General features: G+C 34.5%; 1 protein-coding gene across 1 annotated transcript; it reads right to left on the reverse strand.

Moving 5' to 3' along the window:
- Nucleotides 1-2,438: 2,438 nt before the first annotated feature.
- Nucleotides 2,439-7,181, reverse strand: LOC106131604 (trithorax group protein osa-like). The gene is made up of 5 exons (XM_013330754.2): nt 7,049-7,181; nt 6,192-6,488; nt 4,688-4,899; nt 3,271-3,420; nt 2,439-3,006 (listed from the first exon to the last, which is right to left on the reverse strand). Exons 1-5 carry the CDS (start codon nt 7,056-7,058, stop codon nt 2,917-2,919), a joined length of 759 nt encoding a protein of 252 aa, XP_013186208.2. The 5' UTR covers nt 7,059-7,181; the 3' UTR covers nt 2,439-2,916.
- Between the last annotated feature and the right edge of the window lie 11,598 nt (nt 7,182-18,779).

The raw sequence follows: 18,779 nt of genomic DNA on the forward strand, positions 1-18,779 counted from the left end.
GTGGCGCTAAATTAGTAGCTTTCTGTAGGTGACGCTTAATTCGTCGCTTTCTGTAGGTGGCGCTAAATTAGTAGCTTTCTGTAGGTGGCGCTAAAGTCGCGCGGGCCGTTTAAGCTGCAGGTAGAAGCTAGTGCAGTTTAAAAATGGCAAAGTGTTAATAAATACATACACCCTTGCGGGGAACGCAACGTTTATCTGCTATATGGCATAATATGATAATAAAGTGTTTTGACAAAGTTTTTTTTAGGAAGACCGGCGGCTTCCCGTCTCCTTCTTTTTTCTTGATCGAGATTCGTTTTTACACGTAAAAAATTGAGAATAACTAAGAAAATATTGATACAACCATGAAATCTGTGCGTTCCGTTTCACGGCAAGCTGGCGTGCGTTTTACATTGTTAGCATGTTTGTTTTGAAACAACATCAATGTACGAAATGTAATAACACATGTTTCATCAAATTATATTTAGATGACCAATAGATAAATGTTTTTAAATAATGTTTCACGTTTGGATAACATCAAATTCCATATCTATATTTTGGTTAAGTAGGTACATACTTCGTTTCTGATTTATCAATGTACAGTCAGCAGCATATAATTATCAACCTATCCAAATTTATTATAAAATTTACGGCTTTATACCTTCCGGGGTACACAGTTCAAACAATCGTGAAAAGACTGTAAGGCTACGTTCAGCTATATGTTCTAGGCCTTTTCAAGTTGTTGTTGAAGCAAATGCTGCGGTGCAGTTTGTTACCGCTTCTTCGAAAGCGGCAGTAAACTTATTTTTAAGTAATTTATTTGACGTCAACCAATGTTGTGAAACAAAAAGATATGATAATTATTAAGTGATATGAAGTATTCCACAATAATGAATGGATACGATTTTTCAATTTGAATTTAAAATTTGAGTTGTCACAGCATCGGCACATTCATCAGTACTTACCATTTCTGTTATCATAAATAATGCTGAATTTCTTTGTAGAGTCCTATTCTATAGTGCTGGATATCACATTTTTAGGGGTCCGTACCTTCAAATGTTAAACTGGGACCCTATTACTAGGTCTCCGCTGTCTGTCTGTCACAAGGCTCTCATAGGTAGAAACATGCATATAATAATAAATTTTAATAATAAAGTAACAAATGTGATGATGGTACGGAACCCTTCGTGCGCGGGTCTGAATCTCATATTGTCTGTGTTTTTTTATTTCAATTTACCGCATCAATATTTCATGTATCTCTGACGACCAGTTGAATCTCTGGCATTATCGGAGGATCGTATTTTATTTATGGAATCGTTCACATCACTAGTCGCTATGACCCTGCTTTTAGCGGAATCAACAAAGAATCCAACATATTTTAGTCGATTAAAATTTTAGTTTTTGTACGAAACTAATTTCACATAGAGTACAAGGAGATACGGTAGCTGTTGCTTTAGTGTTAATAACATTTGTATAGAGCGATGATGATCTTAGGGACTTAATGCGTCAATTTATATATTCATTCAATGAAAACGTTTGAATACTCTCCGGTCTCGCTCTTACGGTGAGGGAAACCATCATCACAAAACCTGCACATACTGGATGCGTAACCACGATCCAATATGGGTTAAATTCCCCCCTGTTAGTTAGTAGTGGTCAAGCGTCAACCGCAATTCCATGGGAAGTCGTGTGCAGAAACAGGTTTTGAAATATACTTCACCACTATAATTGTAAAGAGATATTGAAAAACATTGTTGCTAATGTTTTTTTAGGTCAGTTTCAAGATCACGTGTACACATAAATAAGTCCAGACATAAAAGTAATAATTAAAAGAATTTACGATTTCCACCCTGACCCAAAAGATGATCGCGACTTTTATCTTAAATATATCGTTCAATGTGTGTATTTTGTGAAAACTATTTAGATCAGTTTTTTGTTATAGCTGTTATTTAGTGATTTTTTCGGTATTAATAGCTGAGAATAAATTATAACCGATATGTTATTTTAAAGTAAGCATTAAATAAATAAGATATTTTTTTTAACTTGAATTATTACTGTTACATATTAGCTATATTACCTACTATTGTTAAAGCTATAAAATAATTGCTACATATAAGCTATATCACTATTGTAAAATTCCAAACAAATAAGTTCAGTAGTTTTTGTGTGAACGAGTTAAATAATAACAAAGCTTACTATTACTTTACAAATAAGAAGCGTGTTAAAAATGTTATTCAAATGATGAAAGTATTTTTGTAATTTTAACCACTAGAATAAAATTACTCCTAGGGATGTGCCAGGACTAGGAAGTAAGCACGTTTATCTAGTGTAATAATAAGGTAAGCTTATTTTAACAGGGTCAAAGAGGTCAGAGATTCCCGGTTTACTCATTTCTGGGTCGAATTTTTAAAAAAGGATTCAGTCAGAAATTGTAGGTAAGTATAAGTTATAACTGCAGATAGAAAAGTGTCATTTATTTAGGAAATATAGTTGAGTATTTTTTTACCCATAATTAAATACGGAAAAATGGGTGTAATTGCGGTTTAGTTAATAATAATATATCTGTGGGTTTAATTTTCATTTACAAACACAAACACCTTCTGACCATTTGGCGTCAAAATAAAGAGTATTTATTCAATTGAAATATTAGTAAAAAAAATAAAACAGATCGTTAGCCATATAAAAAAATAAAAAAGTAAAAATTTAGATAGTTTGGCCATTAAGAAAAAACAGATTAATTAAATAAAAATTTAAAAACAAACCTTTATATTTTCCAAAAAATAAAGTATTTTAGCCAATCATGTAGAAAGTAAGCGTATAAATCGAAATGTGTTCTAATTTCAATTGGCAAAATATTTTTCCACTCTTGGTCGACACAATCATATATGTATACATATATCTCGCCCCCGTATAATTATTTTATATTTAACAGTTCAATTACACAACTTCGCAGAGTACTTCATACTTCCTGAAGGAAATCTCCGTACCTCCGTAGGAGATATAGCAGCATCCGAGCGCGGGCTGAACCTGAAAAAACGATGACATTTTGTTTCTAACGAATAAACTGAAAAATTACTACTTTCAAAAGCACAGGTTTCTTTTGATTTCCAAGAGAGCGAAACCTCAAGCGAAAATCTAGTCTGTCGAAATTTAGAAATATAAATACGTACATACTTAGTTTTCAAGTAAATAAATAAAGGAATCGTTCGGGCTTCGCCGACCACAAGGCCAGTTGTGAGTTTGCTTTTGACAACGACCGGGAATCGGAGACAATTTTATTATTTGACTCACTTTTCCAGGAGTAAGGGAAGACTTATGTGAAACTCTTCCTATGTATAGCGGTTCTGCGTTGATGGTGTTGCCCGCTACCACCGCATTCTCAGGAACTTTGCCGTTTTTGGACGAAATCCATTTGACTCCGCCTGGTTTTGTACATAATACCTGAAATTTTACGAAAGATCATAACAATATCTATATACATACATAGATATAATTACATCTAAATTTCGTGCGGGGCAGACAGAGCCATCAGGCTTGAAAAAACTGAAAGGTCACATTCAGTTGCGTGGTTCAATGATGGAATTGTGGAATTCAAATAGTGACAGGTTGCCTACAAAAATAAAACAATATAAGTTACGTACAGTCGCCTGCAGGGAAGCTTGACTTCCCTATGAAATTTGTTTGTATAAACAGGGGTCATTTTCCTTTACTTAACTTTTCTCTCTAAAGTTACATTTTTACTTCAGCTACGCAAGAAAGAAAACATAAGGAATTTTAGTTTTTCCAGCAAATCGTCTGTACCTCACCCCTAGACCGCATAAGGGAACATACACACATGTCAAATTACAATTCTGTAGATGTAGCATTTAAACTATAAGTATGTTGGTCAATTAGTCTCTTCTTATATGTATTTAAAAGAAAAAGACAGAAGATATTAGTTGGAATTCTATTAGATAGACATATATAAAACAACAATGGGTATGTTAGTTACGTAGTCTCATTTACGTATGATTTACGTCAGCCTTTGTGCTCGTGACTTTAGTGACATTCTTGAAATTGGTAGAGAATCTAGAGCAATGATACAAGGATGCTAATAATATCACTTTTGAACTGAACTCAGTTATATTAAATGTATGTTAATCAGGAACTCAATTCTATCATAAAGCCAAGCAGCTGAACGTGGCCTTTCAGTCTTTGCGAGACGATTAACTCTGTCTTCCCCGTAAAGGATGAAGACGTAACATATGTATGTAACCTTTAGTCGCTTCCTCCGCATCACAGAATGTGAAAGAGTGGTCCTATTGTGCTGCTGTTTTGTGAAACCCCAAGTTTCTACGTGCATTATCACTTAACTCATACCACATGGTCAAAAGGCGCATTTGAATCTCCTCTTCTGAGGTGAGAAAGTAACCGGAATTGTAGCCACATGGAAGAACATACATACATACGTATGGTCACGTCTATATCCCTTGTGGGTTAGACAGAGCCAACAGTCTTCAAAAGACTGATAGGCCACGCTCAGCTATTTGGCTTAATGATAGAATTGAGATTCAAATAGTGATAGGTTGCTAGCCCATCGCCTAAAAAAAGAATCCCAAGATTGTAAGCCTATCCCTTAGTCGCCTTTTACGACATTCACAGGAAGGGGATGGAGTGGTCCTATTCTTTTTTGTACTGGTGCCGGGAGCCACACGACACAAGAACTTACCTCAAAATTATGAACAGGTATTTCTTTCCCAAGGTTTGGTATGAAGGCGTATCTGTGTTTGATCGCCAGTTTTCCAGGAATCAGCTCCCCCATGTGGTGAGCTCGGATGACCCACAGTGGGCTCCCGTCATAGCCCTCCCTGCCCCCCACCACTGCCTTGTATTCTAAGTCTTGCGCGGTGTTGGGGGTCGCTGGTATCCAGCTGACGATACCTGGAATTTATATAGGTACTTAGTATTACTACTTACGTAGTAAGTACTAGTCTAGTTCTATTTATCAATTTTCCCTTGTGTATTATACTCGTGAGAATTTTTTTAAATTTATACACAGAATCACGCCTTCATTCCTTACAGGGTAGACAGAGACAACAGTTAAAGTAATAAATCTTTTATTTTCTCCAACAATCGTACATGAAAAATACTAGGTATATAACAACAAAAATTAATTATATAAAAGTACATACATACATATATATAATCACGTCTTTATCCCTTGCGGGGTAGACAGAGCCAATAGTCTTGTAAAGACTGATAGGCCACGTTCAGCTATTTGGCTTTAAGATAGAATTGAGATTCAAATAGTGACAGGTTGCTAGCCCATCGCCTAAAAGAGAATCCCAAGTATGTAAGCCTATCCCTTAGTCGCCTTTTACGACATCCATGGGAAAGAGATGGAGTGGTCCCATTCTTTTTTGTTTTGGTGCCGGGAACCACACGGCACGACACATATAAAAGTATATAATAAATTTATTATATAAAAGTATATAATAAATTGTTGTTACCAAAAAGCGATTGAAAGAGACTGGAGACTGATGAAGGCAGGGCCTGTGTTACAGTACTCCAGAGCTCTGTGCCGCCTTTGGATGTGGTACTTACATATTAAAGAAGACCTATAACTATAGGTAGCTATTGCTAACGCAATTGGTAGTCAAGAAAGTACAAAACAGTAGTGAGGACAAGTCCAAGACGTGCAAGACCTCCAAGTTGATAAGGCTAAAAGGTTCTGTTCAGCTGTCCAGTTATAATGATGGAATTAAGATTGAAATGGTTACTAACCCTTCGTTCTAAAGCAATTCCAAGTTTATAACAAGCAGTGCTTAAGCCCAAGAAAACATATTTTCATGCTGTGTGGTTCCCGGCACCAATAAAAAAAAGAATAGGACCACTCCATCTCGTTCCCATGGATGTCGTAAAAGGCGACTAAGGGATAGGCTTATAAACTTGGGATTCTTCTTTTAAGCGATGGGCAAGCAACCCGTCACTATTGAATCTCAATTCTATCATTAAGCCAAACAGCTGAACGTGGCCTATCAGTATTTTCAAGACTGTTGGCTCTGTCTACCCCGTAAGGGATAAATACGTGATCATATGTATGTATGTATGTATGGATATTTTAAGAGGAAATGGCGTGTCTAGAAACTCTTCCGAGACCTAACTTAGTGCTTTGATTGGATATGTTTATCTAGGGTCGACACGCTGAGAAGAATGCAACAATGAACACTTACTTTCATTAGGAGTAAAGCTAGTCTCTGGTGGGGTCTCCACAACTTTTGGTGGATCATAAGGTTGTTCAGCCACATTGACCCCATAAGGTGGTGTTTGACTTGGTGGTGGTGGAAAGTGCTGCATAGGAGATTGAGGAGGCTGATATGGTGGGATGTATGGCTGTTGCCATGACGTATGGTAGGTGTACGCTTGAGGGAGGTATGTGAATGAGCCGGGGGGCAGGTGAGGAGCATGGGGAGGGTGTGGAGGGTGGGGAGGATAGTGGCCGTAGTACAGAGGCGGTCCTGGCGGTGGGTCTGTAAAGTAAGACTGTTTTATTATTTTAAAACCCTGAAAATATAAAGCGGATGAAATCTTTTCATTTAGGTACTGAGTAAATTTTTTGTATGAGCTTATTTTTGGAATCCTGATTAACTGTACCAAATTTAGAATGCTCTAATAAAACATTTTCATAATAGCCTAAAATAATACGTAAATTGGCAAAACAAGTTATTATAGAAAATAGGTTAGATAGACTGTATTTATTTTGTACATATTCTAAAACATTCATTATATATTGAAGTCAAATTTGAAATAGTACTCGTATCTAAGGAAATCAATTGGAAATAAAAAAACATATATAAATTTAGAGGTCTAGGAAATATGATTTTATGTTTCATTTTATACATATACATATAAAACATATATAGACAGATAAAAAGTGACTGTACATTACAGTGAAATATTTACTTGGAGTCATTTGAACATTTGCAATGTAACACATAACTATTGTTCTATCAGCACTTTGCCACTTGACCAAGTAAAACGATACAACAGAGGTAAAATTAAATTAAATCATAAAACCTTATGTACTTACATCCAGCCATTATAAAATCCTTTATCACAAAATAATAAAACAAAACAACACACTATCACATCAATTCAACGATACTAAATAAATTTCTACAATACGTGCTATCGCGAGCCTTTTTATCTGATAAGATATTGACAGCTGATTTTATTTGAAGAGATAAATAAATTTATATGAAATGATGAATTTATTGATAAGAAAGTTTTTTTTTTCAGTAGAATCACAATTAGTGGTATAATCGTTGTCTGTTGCTAAAAAAACTATCGCTGTCCCGTTTCATGTCGTAATAAAAATCAAAACAGCGATAGTTTGCCGCGCGATAAAAACAGCATCGCGCGTGCCATGCTACAGGGGCTACATGGCGGCCTCTGTGGCGCAGCGGTAGCGCGCTTGTCTGTGACACCAGGGGTCCCGGGTTCGAATCCCGGCCAGGGCATGATGAGAAACGAACTTTCTCCGATTGGCCTGGGTCTTGGATGTTTATCTATATAAGTATTTATTATAAAATATAGTATCGTTGAGTTAGTATCTCGTAACACAAGTCTCGAACTTACTTCGAGGCTAACTCAATCAGTGTAATTTGTCCCGTATATATTTATTTATTTATTTATTTATATTTATTTATATTTATGATGGAGCATGCAATTTGTTGCTTTACAAAGACGCAATATATTGAAATTAATTATCGAATCATAATAAGCAAGTATAAATAAAACGCAATTAACACACATTTCAGTTTACGAGCCCATTATTTCAGCACTCGTAAGATTTATGAAAACCTACAATCTCATTTGAAAAATATCCAGAGTGCAGAAGAATACCTAATAGTAATCGTTATTTTGGTGTCTCGGAGCACAACGAGTGATTACTCCTTTAGTCCATTTCTTTAGGCGCTGGAATAAAGTAAGTGATCACGCATATATGATAAGTAAACTGGACTATAGAGTTTTTTTTTATTTGTAACGAGCTATGATGTGATAGCTCGTTACAAAAAAAAAAAAACTTGTGGTGGGAAATAAAAAATAGCATTTCTGACATTTGACAAATGATTATTTTTGCAGTATCACATCTGTATTTCAGGCATTGTATTCGTGTACATCTGAAAATAAAGTAAGTCCGATGATTTCTTAAAAAATAATGTTTATAGATCACAACAAGGCGTAGGAGCGGTGACTGAAGGCCAGCGCTGGAGTCGTCGGATTTATATCTTTTCTCGTTTCCTTCTTATAGTGTTTGAAATATTTTAATTCTGCCGTGGAATATTTTCGTTTCATATGAATTTATTTATAAATGCGCTAGGACACACAGTTACTTATTTTATGAAACTGTTTAAGTGTAGGTGTACTTGAAATATTGTTCGTTTATTTTTGTTTAATGCGCTACTGGTATTGAAGGACTTGCGGGTGACCAAAAGATTAACAAAATGAACTTAAAATCACTCAGTAACCTACTATGAAGCGCGCAAAAAATATTTTTGTTTTTTTTTTAAAGAAAAATTTAATTGTCCTTTAAAAAAACACAAGATTTTTTTTTAAATGATGACAATTAAATTGTTTGCACTATCTTCCTGTAGTCAGTTTTATAAAATGACCAAAATTTAAATTGGTTCGAGTAAGTTGCATGAGAATAATAACCGTCTTAGTAACAGAATATATGATGGGTGGTACAATAATAATATAATAATTTTATTTTTATTATTATTTAATATGTTCTTGTAACTATTTAAATTATTGATCGATAAAGATATTATAAATACTTAAACAAACAGAGAATTGGACATGTAAATGTTACGTACACGCTGCGTTGACAAGACACTGAGATTTGAATTCGTAATGACGTAGAGAGGGGGAGAGAGAGAGAGAGGAACTGCGTGGCATAAAATGTTACCGATTTGTTTTTGAGATAAAATGTATTTGATTCTGTGACGTAGGAGTAAACACATAGCTTTGTTTGCCAAAAGCAAGATTTGTATAATTTTAAATGTTTGGAAATAGTTTGATTGTATCCGTTTAGTGACCATCAGATCAATGACATTAAGAAACGTTAGTTTTTAAATACATATGACTAGCATTTTCTTGGGGCTTTGCTCAGGTTGGAATTTCCAAAAATAAAAGTATCTTATCTTACATACATAAAATCACGCCTCTTTCCCGGAGGGGTAGGAAGAGACTACCTCTTTCCACTTGCCATGATCTCTTCCTATTTCCTTCGCTTCATCCACATTCATAACTCTCTTCATGCAAGATCGGCGGTTTCGGGTACTTTTGACCTGACCCTTTACCAGGACGTCCTTAATTTGATCAAGATACGTTCGTCTAGGTCTTCCCACTCCGACCTTTCCCGCCACACCCTCCATGTATATCTGCTTAGTCAACCTGTTTTCATTCATCCTCTCCACATGACCGAACCATCTCAACATACCCTTTTCTATTCCTGTAACTACATCTTCTTTCACATCACAACATTCCCTTATCACGCTGTTCCTTATCCGGTCACTCAATTTCACACCCAACATACTCCTTAACGCTCTCATTTCCACTGCATTTATTCTGCTTTCGTGCTTCTTTTGCCATACCCAACTTTCACTTCCATACATTAATGTCTTATCTTAATCCAAGTCAATGTCACAAATTTCATGATATTAGTCATGTAATTGCAGGGGATTTTTTTAACAAAAAGAAATATGTTAATCTTCGTTTTATTAATGTTATCATGCTAGCTACCATGCTGATCTGGTAGGGAAGAAAATATGTACATAGTATGTGCCGCCTGCTTCTCTTTCCGTGTAGATTGTAAAAGTCAGTCAGGGGAAGGCAAACAACTTACAAACTTGGGGTACTTTTAGGCGATGATGAAACTCAATTCCATCATTTATCGAGATTGCGGGATATGTCTGAGGACATGATTATATGTATGTAATATTATCATAGAAATATTGAAATGCTAGATTTTAAATTGAAAGAGTATTTCCAAATATAAATTTTATTTTACACAGGAACTTGTTATTTTTCTCGTGACGTTATGCTAATGTAGTTATTTCCCATCTAACTAGAGATAAGTTGTGTAAAGTGTTAATCTGCGATTAATATTTGTCGCCGGCAAGGTCGTGTGCGCGGGCGCAGGGTATTTCGGGAAGCGCGTTGCGTAATGCGCGCGGTTTGCTTTCCCAAACTAAAACTGGTTACACATACACACATAGTTTTATTCTTAACGGGGTAGATAGAGCTAATATTCATGAAACTTTTAGGCGATGTGTTAGATGGGTGGCTTTTAACAGCGTGAAACCAATAAAGACTTTTTTCTAGCTATCTTAATGATGGACTTGGGATATAGAGATAGGATTGCCTAGAAGGTGACACATATCTTTACACAATTCTACACATCAGAATTGATAATTTGGGTTAGTACCTCGTAACACAAGTCTCGAACTTACATCGAAGCTAATTTAAATCTAATCTAAATCTGCCCCAAATATATTCATTTAATTATTATTTATTAAACACTGACAAAGCATTAGCTAACGCACAAGTGCACAGCCACATATAAAAAAGCAGTTATCATATCAGAGAGCGTTCACGTTTTTACTAGTGTGTTCGCACCTTTATCTTGGTTTCTAAACGCTGCTAATTAGACTTTCTTCCGCTTCCCTGTCACTCATTGACGCCTATGAATACATGCTTCCACGTGGAACCACAAACAGAAGAATTGTTTTGTGGGTCAACTGTCGATATTCTCGTATATAAAAGTTTATCAATTTTTACATTCATTATAACTAAGAAAATGGTTAGATAACATTGATATTTTCATACTTTTTCGCATATGGAAAATAATAAAATTATTATCGTCATAGATATTAGTTCCGTTGGCGTACATAAATCTTTGGAGGGGAGTCGGGCACTTTTGAGTTTGATCTTGTAGTACATTAAGAAATCAAACTCACGATAAAACTGCACTTTATTTTAGTATAGCTTTATTTATAATTTATTTGTGTTTCCTGTTACATCCTTGACAGATATAATTCAGGGCCTTTGGTAAATGTTTCTTTACAGTTTTACTAATCTTCGGTCTCGATAGAGCCTAATGGCAGTTAACGTTTAAGAAACAACATTTTTTTGTGTATTTTGTGTTACCAATTTACTGTATTTTTGTGTTCTTTCATATGAACAATACAAAAAAAGATATTACAAACAAACAAAATTGAAAGAATTTACTATCCAACCAAAAGCATTTAAGAAGCTTGTAGCTTTGCTCAATAAAAATAAAAAATACCCTGACATGGCAAAATAACAAAAGATGAATATAGTATTCCCAGACATATTAATTCTAGTCTGATAAACTACAAAGAAAAGAATTGCCATAATTTCCTCTAGAAATTAGGTCATGAATACACGAAACAAGACGAAACATGGAAAAACCATTCCTTTCAGTACACCACCGCTATCCGTCACCATTTGTCAAAGCCACGCAAACAGACGTACTCCAGATGATGCTAATGTATTTTTTTAATCAACTGTAGTGAGATGTACACATTACACGAAATTGGAGGAAGCCTTGTTCACATTGAGAAAGTTATAACCGATGGATTTATAGAATGATAGAAATATTGTTCTGTTCACCTAAGATTGTGTGAATTCAAGATATTTTTAAGACTGGTACAATATGACAATATGGATACGATGTAGTAGAATGATAGGCTCTGGAATTCATCACGACATCCTCAAGTCGTTCTCGTTTCAAATCGCAGGTACCTATACAAGTTTCTCTCGAGTCGCGAGGGTATTTGATACCTACAACTCTTTTCACTCTGCATGCTGCACTTTTTTATTTATTTATATTGTTTATTGTAGTTTTTATGTATATTTATTATAATTATTTTATTTTGTATTTTATGTAGGTATAAATATATAAATTTATTTAGTTTGACCCCACATAAAGTTCTATGTCAGACCCAATGGTTGACTGGCAGATGATGCTTCTAACATTAAGTCCGCCAATCGTGCTATACATTTGTATTTTGTACAATAAAGTTAACATAAATAAATACATTTTTATTAAAAAAAAATTTTGTTATTGCCGAGTTTATAAATCTCATACATTTGTTTTTTGAGTACCAGTAGTCGCGAACTGTGGATCTTAACTTTTGATGTAATAAGGCCTTTGTTTTATTTGTGTAGGTCTTTTAGTCCTTAGTCCTATTGTTTATTTAAATCCTTTCTGTATAACTTTTGAGCGATAAATGTTTATTTAGTAGATAGAAAGTTGAAAACTTGCTTACTTCACTCGCTTTAAATGTTGCCCGCTCGACCAATGTAAAAATTGCAGCACAAACTTTGGTTAGTTACATCAAACGACGTTCTTAATGATGGTAATTTCTTATTGAAGTCATATCGTGAGCTATAGACATGGAAATGCATCTTACATTAGTCGTTCACTATTTTCTTAAATCACTTGAAAGAAATGAAATTGTCAAATTTAATATTTCAGACAGAATCCTGATTAAATGTATAATCCTATGTAAAAGGCACCTAAAAATAATGAATCAAGGTGCTAACTGATTGTCTGACATATGGACGCCTAACCCAAAGCGCTAGGTTAAGTGTAGATTCCGTGTGGTTCTGGCACTTCAGAATAGGACCACTCCATCTCTTCATCATCACTACATAGTATAAAACAAAGTCGCCCATTTTGTCTGTAGTCCCTTCGTATGCATAAAACTTTAAAACTACGCAATGGATTTTGATGCGGTTTTCACTAATAGAAAGAGTATTTTCTCCGACAGGTTTTTATATATAATTGAAATACATTGAAACTATATTAGCTGAGTTATAGCGATTTATGTCCAAGAAGTCAGAAAAAAAATCTAATTGAAGATTGCATTTGTGCGTGCGCCGCTTATACCGTTGGATATAAGTAAGAACAATGTATAGCAAAAACATTGGTCTTTATTAGTTCTACAAAAAAGTCCGCGATGACATATATCCAGCTTTTTTATTTAAGTCACAAAAACTACTTTTCTGTATTAAAAAAACATTTAATTCGTTGGGTGATGTTTAACTGGTGATATAACCAATAATACATATATCCTTATCAAAATAAGTAAGTTCATCATCACGAGCATTTAATTTAGATTATTTTTGCAGTTTACAGTGTGTTTTTTAGACATATAGTTTAGGAGATATCACGATATTAGTATTGCGGCACGGTACGGTTGTATGATAATAGTAGGTATTGTATTCTAAGGTTAGTATTAAATCGCACTTATTAGTAAGATTAGTTTTTTAAAATATAAAACCGTAATTTATGGATTGATATTTTCTATTAAGATTTTGGTTAAAATTTAAAGTTAGGTCAATTTAATATTAGGGAAATAATTAAAAAAAAAATCGTAATTTAAGGTAAGATAATAGAATAGGTATCTTTCTTTTGTTTCTAAGTACATATTTAGATATTTTTTTACTGAGGCACATGCGAATAATATGGGAGTTAGTGTCATAATGTGTGTGTAATAATTAAATATAGTCATGCCTAGAAGACGTGGACGTTCTAACATAGGTCGTAGTACAGTGAATGCCAGAAGAACACGTTCAGCAAGAGATGAAGAATCGTTAACGGAACGTGAGGAAAGCCTCAGTCAGGCTCGGGATAGAGAAGTTATTGTGAATTGAAAATTAGTATCCAATATGTGTTGGTGCGTTGACTGTATTTGTCGAAGTAGCGGGATACACGCAAACGAAGTTGCGCGGGTCAGCTAGTTATCAATAAAATATTGAGTATCTTTTTTTTCAGGATTTCTCTCTTATATGTGGTAAAAGGCGACGAAAGGCTATAGGCTAATAAACTTGGGATTCTTCTTGTAGGCGACGGGCTAGCAACCAGTCACGATTTGAATCTCAATTCCATCATTAAGCCATACTGAACGTAGCCTTTCAGTCTTTTCCATACTGTTGGCTATGTTACCCCACAAGCGATATAGACGTGATTATATATAGGTATGTACTTGGTCTAATGGTAGACTAAGACAGGATTTCTTGGAATTTCTGTGGAAAGGGAAATTAACGGAATTTTTCGCTTGTCTCATGTTCTCCACCTCTTTCAGGTTTTTGCAACTTGTCCTTTAATTAAATCGTATATAAATTGTATGAAAATTTTGCTTTGCACCCTGCAACCCTTCACTATAAACAGATTTATCAGATGGTTAACATTTCGTTTTTAGTTAGAGACTACTGGAGAAAATTTAAGATGAGATTTTGTATAAAAACTAATGTAGGGATGTGTTGCTGATAAACAAATAGTTGAATCTTTACGAAAATATTTATTTCACTTCCATACTGATTGCTGAATGATTGATGAATGCATTAGATGACTGATTTTACGCATTGATATGATGGCTAGAGTGATGGACTTATATTGAACAAAATTACAAAAATAAAAACGGTACATTTGACAAAATGATAATTAAGTTCGTAATTTGTTTTTATAAGAATTCAATTTAATTAATTCTCTAGACAGGACCCTATCACGTCTTTATCTCTCATGGGAAACAGAGCCAAAAGTTATAGGAACTAAATACCAGGATATATGTACAGTTATATTTCTTCCCGTAGGAATCTCGAGAAATCCGCTCTTATTGTGTATTCCTAGATTACCTACATGTCAAAGTTCAAATCTCTAGTGCCAGCGGTTGGATGTGGGTTGATTTAACAGACAGTCATTGTCCTCTTTTATATATATTTTGTAGATTAAGTAGCTGCACTAGTAAAATTTGTTGTAAAAATTTCAATCCCACATCTAATTTTTAGTTTCATAAATAAATAGATCTTATTTGTAGCTAGACAAAGTCAAGATTCCATCGGATTTTGGCACTGAAATGTAAACATAGGCAGTTTAATAGCGCAAAAACGTTTATCTAGTACTAGGTTATTTTGGGTCGGCTATGTTTTAGGCTAGCTAATGTTATTTATGCGTCTACTTCATAGTCCATATAGTGTTATACGCCTTAAATCAGAGAGTATAATGTTATCCTGTTTCAGGCACGATAGAGTTTTATTTACCAAAAAAATATATCTTCAACTAGCTAAGCTTTTGCCCGCATAAGTCCTTCTTTGTCTTTAATGTACGCAAAATTTCATGGAGATCGTTTCAGTGGTTTTGACGTGTAAGATGGACAAACTTTATCATGGGACATTTCGAACATGATACAATCATCAACACACTTTTACTTTTGTAATATAACATTGGATGATATTTTCAGTTTTTTGGTGTCCATTCCTCGTGGAGTGGTTCAGGGTCCGGGATCTTACCCCCATGCGACCATCGCAACATTCTAATTGCTGAATATGCAGGTTTCCTCACAATATTGTTCAACACTGTAAGAGCATCGCCTATCCACATTGTTCGTGGCGCTAACACAATGCAATTCTTATGTGAGTTGCTTCTTTGCACTGTCACAAGACCCGCAACAATTTCAGTTTACAATCTAGTCCCTTTGAGCACATTGTAGTACTACAAAACGCAAACGCCCCGCAAGATGGCGTTCATAACCGCACTATTTTACGATTCCGCTGACCAATTTAGCTACGAATTTTGTCGTTAGGAATGAGGCATAAAACTATTTTATTACTTGACTACGGTCCAGTGAGGTTGTAAATTGGATATTGTTACAATATTGGCATTCTCTAGTATGTACAGCACAGTCCATACAAATCATAACAGGTCGAGTTTCTTGCAGGTGACTGTACAAAAAAGGAGGAAAATAAACCTAAGCGCAGATCAGAAAAACTTGATACGAATGGAATAGTGTTGGGTTATACAGAGTTTTACGAGTTGTTCTAGACTGTACCCATTTTCTATATAAAAGAATAAGGTAACTGATATATGTATATACTAATGCACGACTAAAATCTCTAAACGATTTCGTTGGCGCATTGCATAATATTTCTATTGTGATTTTTGTAACGCGAACTAATGCATCAGCGGATCTTCTGGCAAAAGCTCGTCCATTTAGATAAAGAGAAAAGATTTGTATTTATGTTTGTAAACTCAAAAACGACTGTACCGATTTTGGCTAAATTTGGAACAGATATAGAATAAACTTACTTTTTATCTGGAAATTCTCCCGGGAGCGAAGTCCGGTAATAAAGTTAGTCTAAAATAAAGAAAGGTTAACTTTGCAAGGATATAAAATATCCTATAAAGCCGTTATACGTATACCCCACGTCATCCCGTGAAGTGTCTGGTTACCAAATTAAAAGTTCTTTCGTTAACCGCAAATTTGTTCAGTTTAGTTCCCCTTTCCATTAATTAAAATTAAAAGGATATTTTCACTTACTTATTACTCGGAATAGACCAACTCATGTAATATGAGATGTGCTCTAACTTATTATTCATTACTCTTTTGTTTGTGATGTCAAAAGAATCCAATATGCGGTTACCTTCCCCGACAAATTTATACTATTTGACATAATTTTATATATTCATTTAAATATTTATGTATCTACATCAAGGATAAAAAATACTAATTTAATACCTATTAACATTTTTTTTAATGTATACAATGTGCATTCGTCCACAATTTAGATTTAAGGTATTTTTAAACTGACGTCCTTTGAAAATGCTGCAGTGTAATTTGTTCCGCCGCTTCTTCTACACATGCGCTTTGAAAGCGGTAGTTGATATAATTCGATTGAAAATAAATCTATTCTTTTCAATTTTTTTTTTAAATTCAATATTAGATTAGGCATTTGTCTTCCATCATACTTAGTGGTAAGTCAGGATAAGGACGAAGATGTTAAGTAAGAATTCCTGGCAGACAGAAAGTGATTTGATGTTAAAATATCCTTTTATCGACCTTAAAGAGTAAATTCAGATTGCTTTACAATAGTGACGGGATGATAATTGTTAGGTTATACATCCATTTGCCTTTTTGTAGGTTTTCCCCACGATATTTTCCTTCACCGTATGCGTCTGCGCAGTAGTATTTCAACCTATGTCTTTTAACCTGCATCACGCTTTTTTATTCCTCATCGGTTCAACCATGACGCTCCAAAAATTATTTACCAAATATTCCTCTTGTAATTACATTCCTCTTGTAATTACGGTAGCTAGAAAACTTGTGAACAGTATAAGGTTCTGGACACACCATACGCTGGTAAATCGATACTGCACGTCGCAAAGTTGTTGCCAATTTTAAAGTTGTCCGTTTGTTACTGGCTTAACTGTTTTGTTCCTCTTTTATAATGCTGTTATTTCGCTTGCCTCTAATTAAGAGCAAAGTTGAACTTGTGATGGTAATTGGGCGTCCTTTTCCTGGTCAATTTCCAGCCTGAGAAGTGTTCAAGCATAATGTCAGACATATTTTCATTCTTTTACAGTTAGATCCATTTGCGTTCTCTCACTAAAGATGTCATACGCAGACTCGGGGTCGATCGAACTAATATTCATCTACATACATATACAAGATTCTGGTGTCTGGTTTTCACACAAAGTGACCCAACGACATCCACAACCCAATAGAGAAATCTTACCCTTCTTGGATCATATTAACATATCGTTGTGTGAATTAATAAATTTTCCCTTACCGTATGAGCTTCACAGTCATTAAAATGTCAGGAATGGAACTGGCTGCATAGAAAATATGGAACACATGGATCCTTACCGTAGGCTGTTCTGCATTTTCAATTGGTACTGGCTGTTGGTAAATTAAAAAGATTATTTAAACTTTAAACATACTTTTTCGTTGCAGCCTTCTTTCAATAAATTTAAATTGAGTTCTATTTTAAAAAAATGTTAACCGTTACAAAAAAGCATTATTTTTCATTTGTTAATAAGAATTAAAAAATAAATATTTCTTTTGACCTTGAACGAAAATAAAATTTAATTATAAAAAATTATGCATCTCACAAAAAATCATAAGGCAATTTAATCTGGCAACAATGATACACTATCTGTCTGTTTATATTGCACAGCTGACGACAGGCGTCTGTTTAGACGACATGACATACTACTGTTACGAAAACACAGCGTAAGAATAACTTTATTACATGTTGCTTTCTCACTGCATAAAACAAATTTTAAAATCATAGGAAAAATAACAATGGTTGACTCAAATGTAGTAGTATGTGCTTCTGCTCCCGTGCAGACTGTAAAAGTTGTTCAAGGGAAAAATAAACAAAGTCTCCTTTTAGCCGATAGGCTAGCAATCTATCACCATTTGAATCTCAATTGCATAAACATATAATCATTTCAATATCCCCCGTGGGGTAGACGGAGCCAACAGTCATCAAAAGACTGAAAGGTCAAGTTTAACTGTTTGTCTTAATGATAGAATTGAGATTTAAATAGTGACAGATTGCTAGTCCATCGCCTAAAAGATGAATCTCAAGTTTATAAGCCTTAGTCGCCTTTTATGACATTCATGGGATCATTTAACTATACAACTGAACGTGGCCTTAGCTTACAGTCCTTTCAAGACCTTTGGATCTGTCCACTTTAGGAATAAAGAAGTGATTATAAAAATATTAGAAGAATATCACAAAGAACTAGTAATCAAGAACTCCTTATAACACTGCGGTATCATATTAATATTCTTTGTGCAAATTTACACACCATAACTAACGTAAAGTGCTAAGTTACAAGTACAACTGTTCTTACATATCACTCACGTAAGGCATAACAAAAACAAGTTTACGAGTTTCCTAGTGAAGTATAGCCACGTGTCGCGAATAAAACGCAGTATAAA

Source organism: Amyelois transitella, chromosome 20, assembly GCF_032362555.1.
Source record: "Amyelois transitella isolate CPQ chromosome 20, ilAmyTran1.1, whole genome shotgun sequence".
NCBI classification, from domain to species: Eukaryota; Metazoa; Arthropoda; class Insecta; order Lepidoptera; family Pyralidae; genus Amyelois; species Amyelois transitella.

Coding starts and splice junctions, on each gene's coding strand:
- LOC106131604 (XM_013330754.2), bottom strand. Junction 4,900..6,191: donor TAGCTTTACTCCTAATGAAA/GTAAGTGTTCAT, acceptor TATAAATTCCAG/GTATCGTCAGCTGGATACCA. Junction 3,007..3,270: donor CTTCCCTTACTCCTGGAAAA/GTGAGTCAAATA, acceptor TCGTTTTTTCAG/GTTCAGCCCGCGCTCGGATG.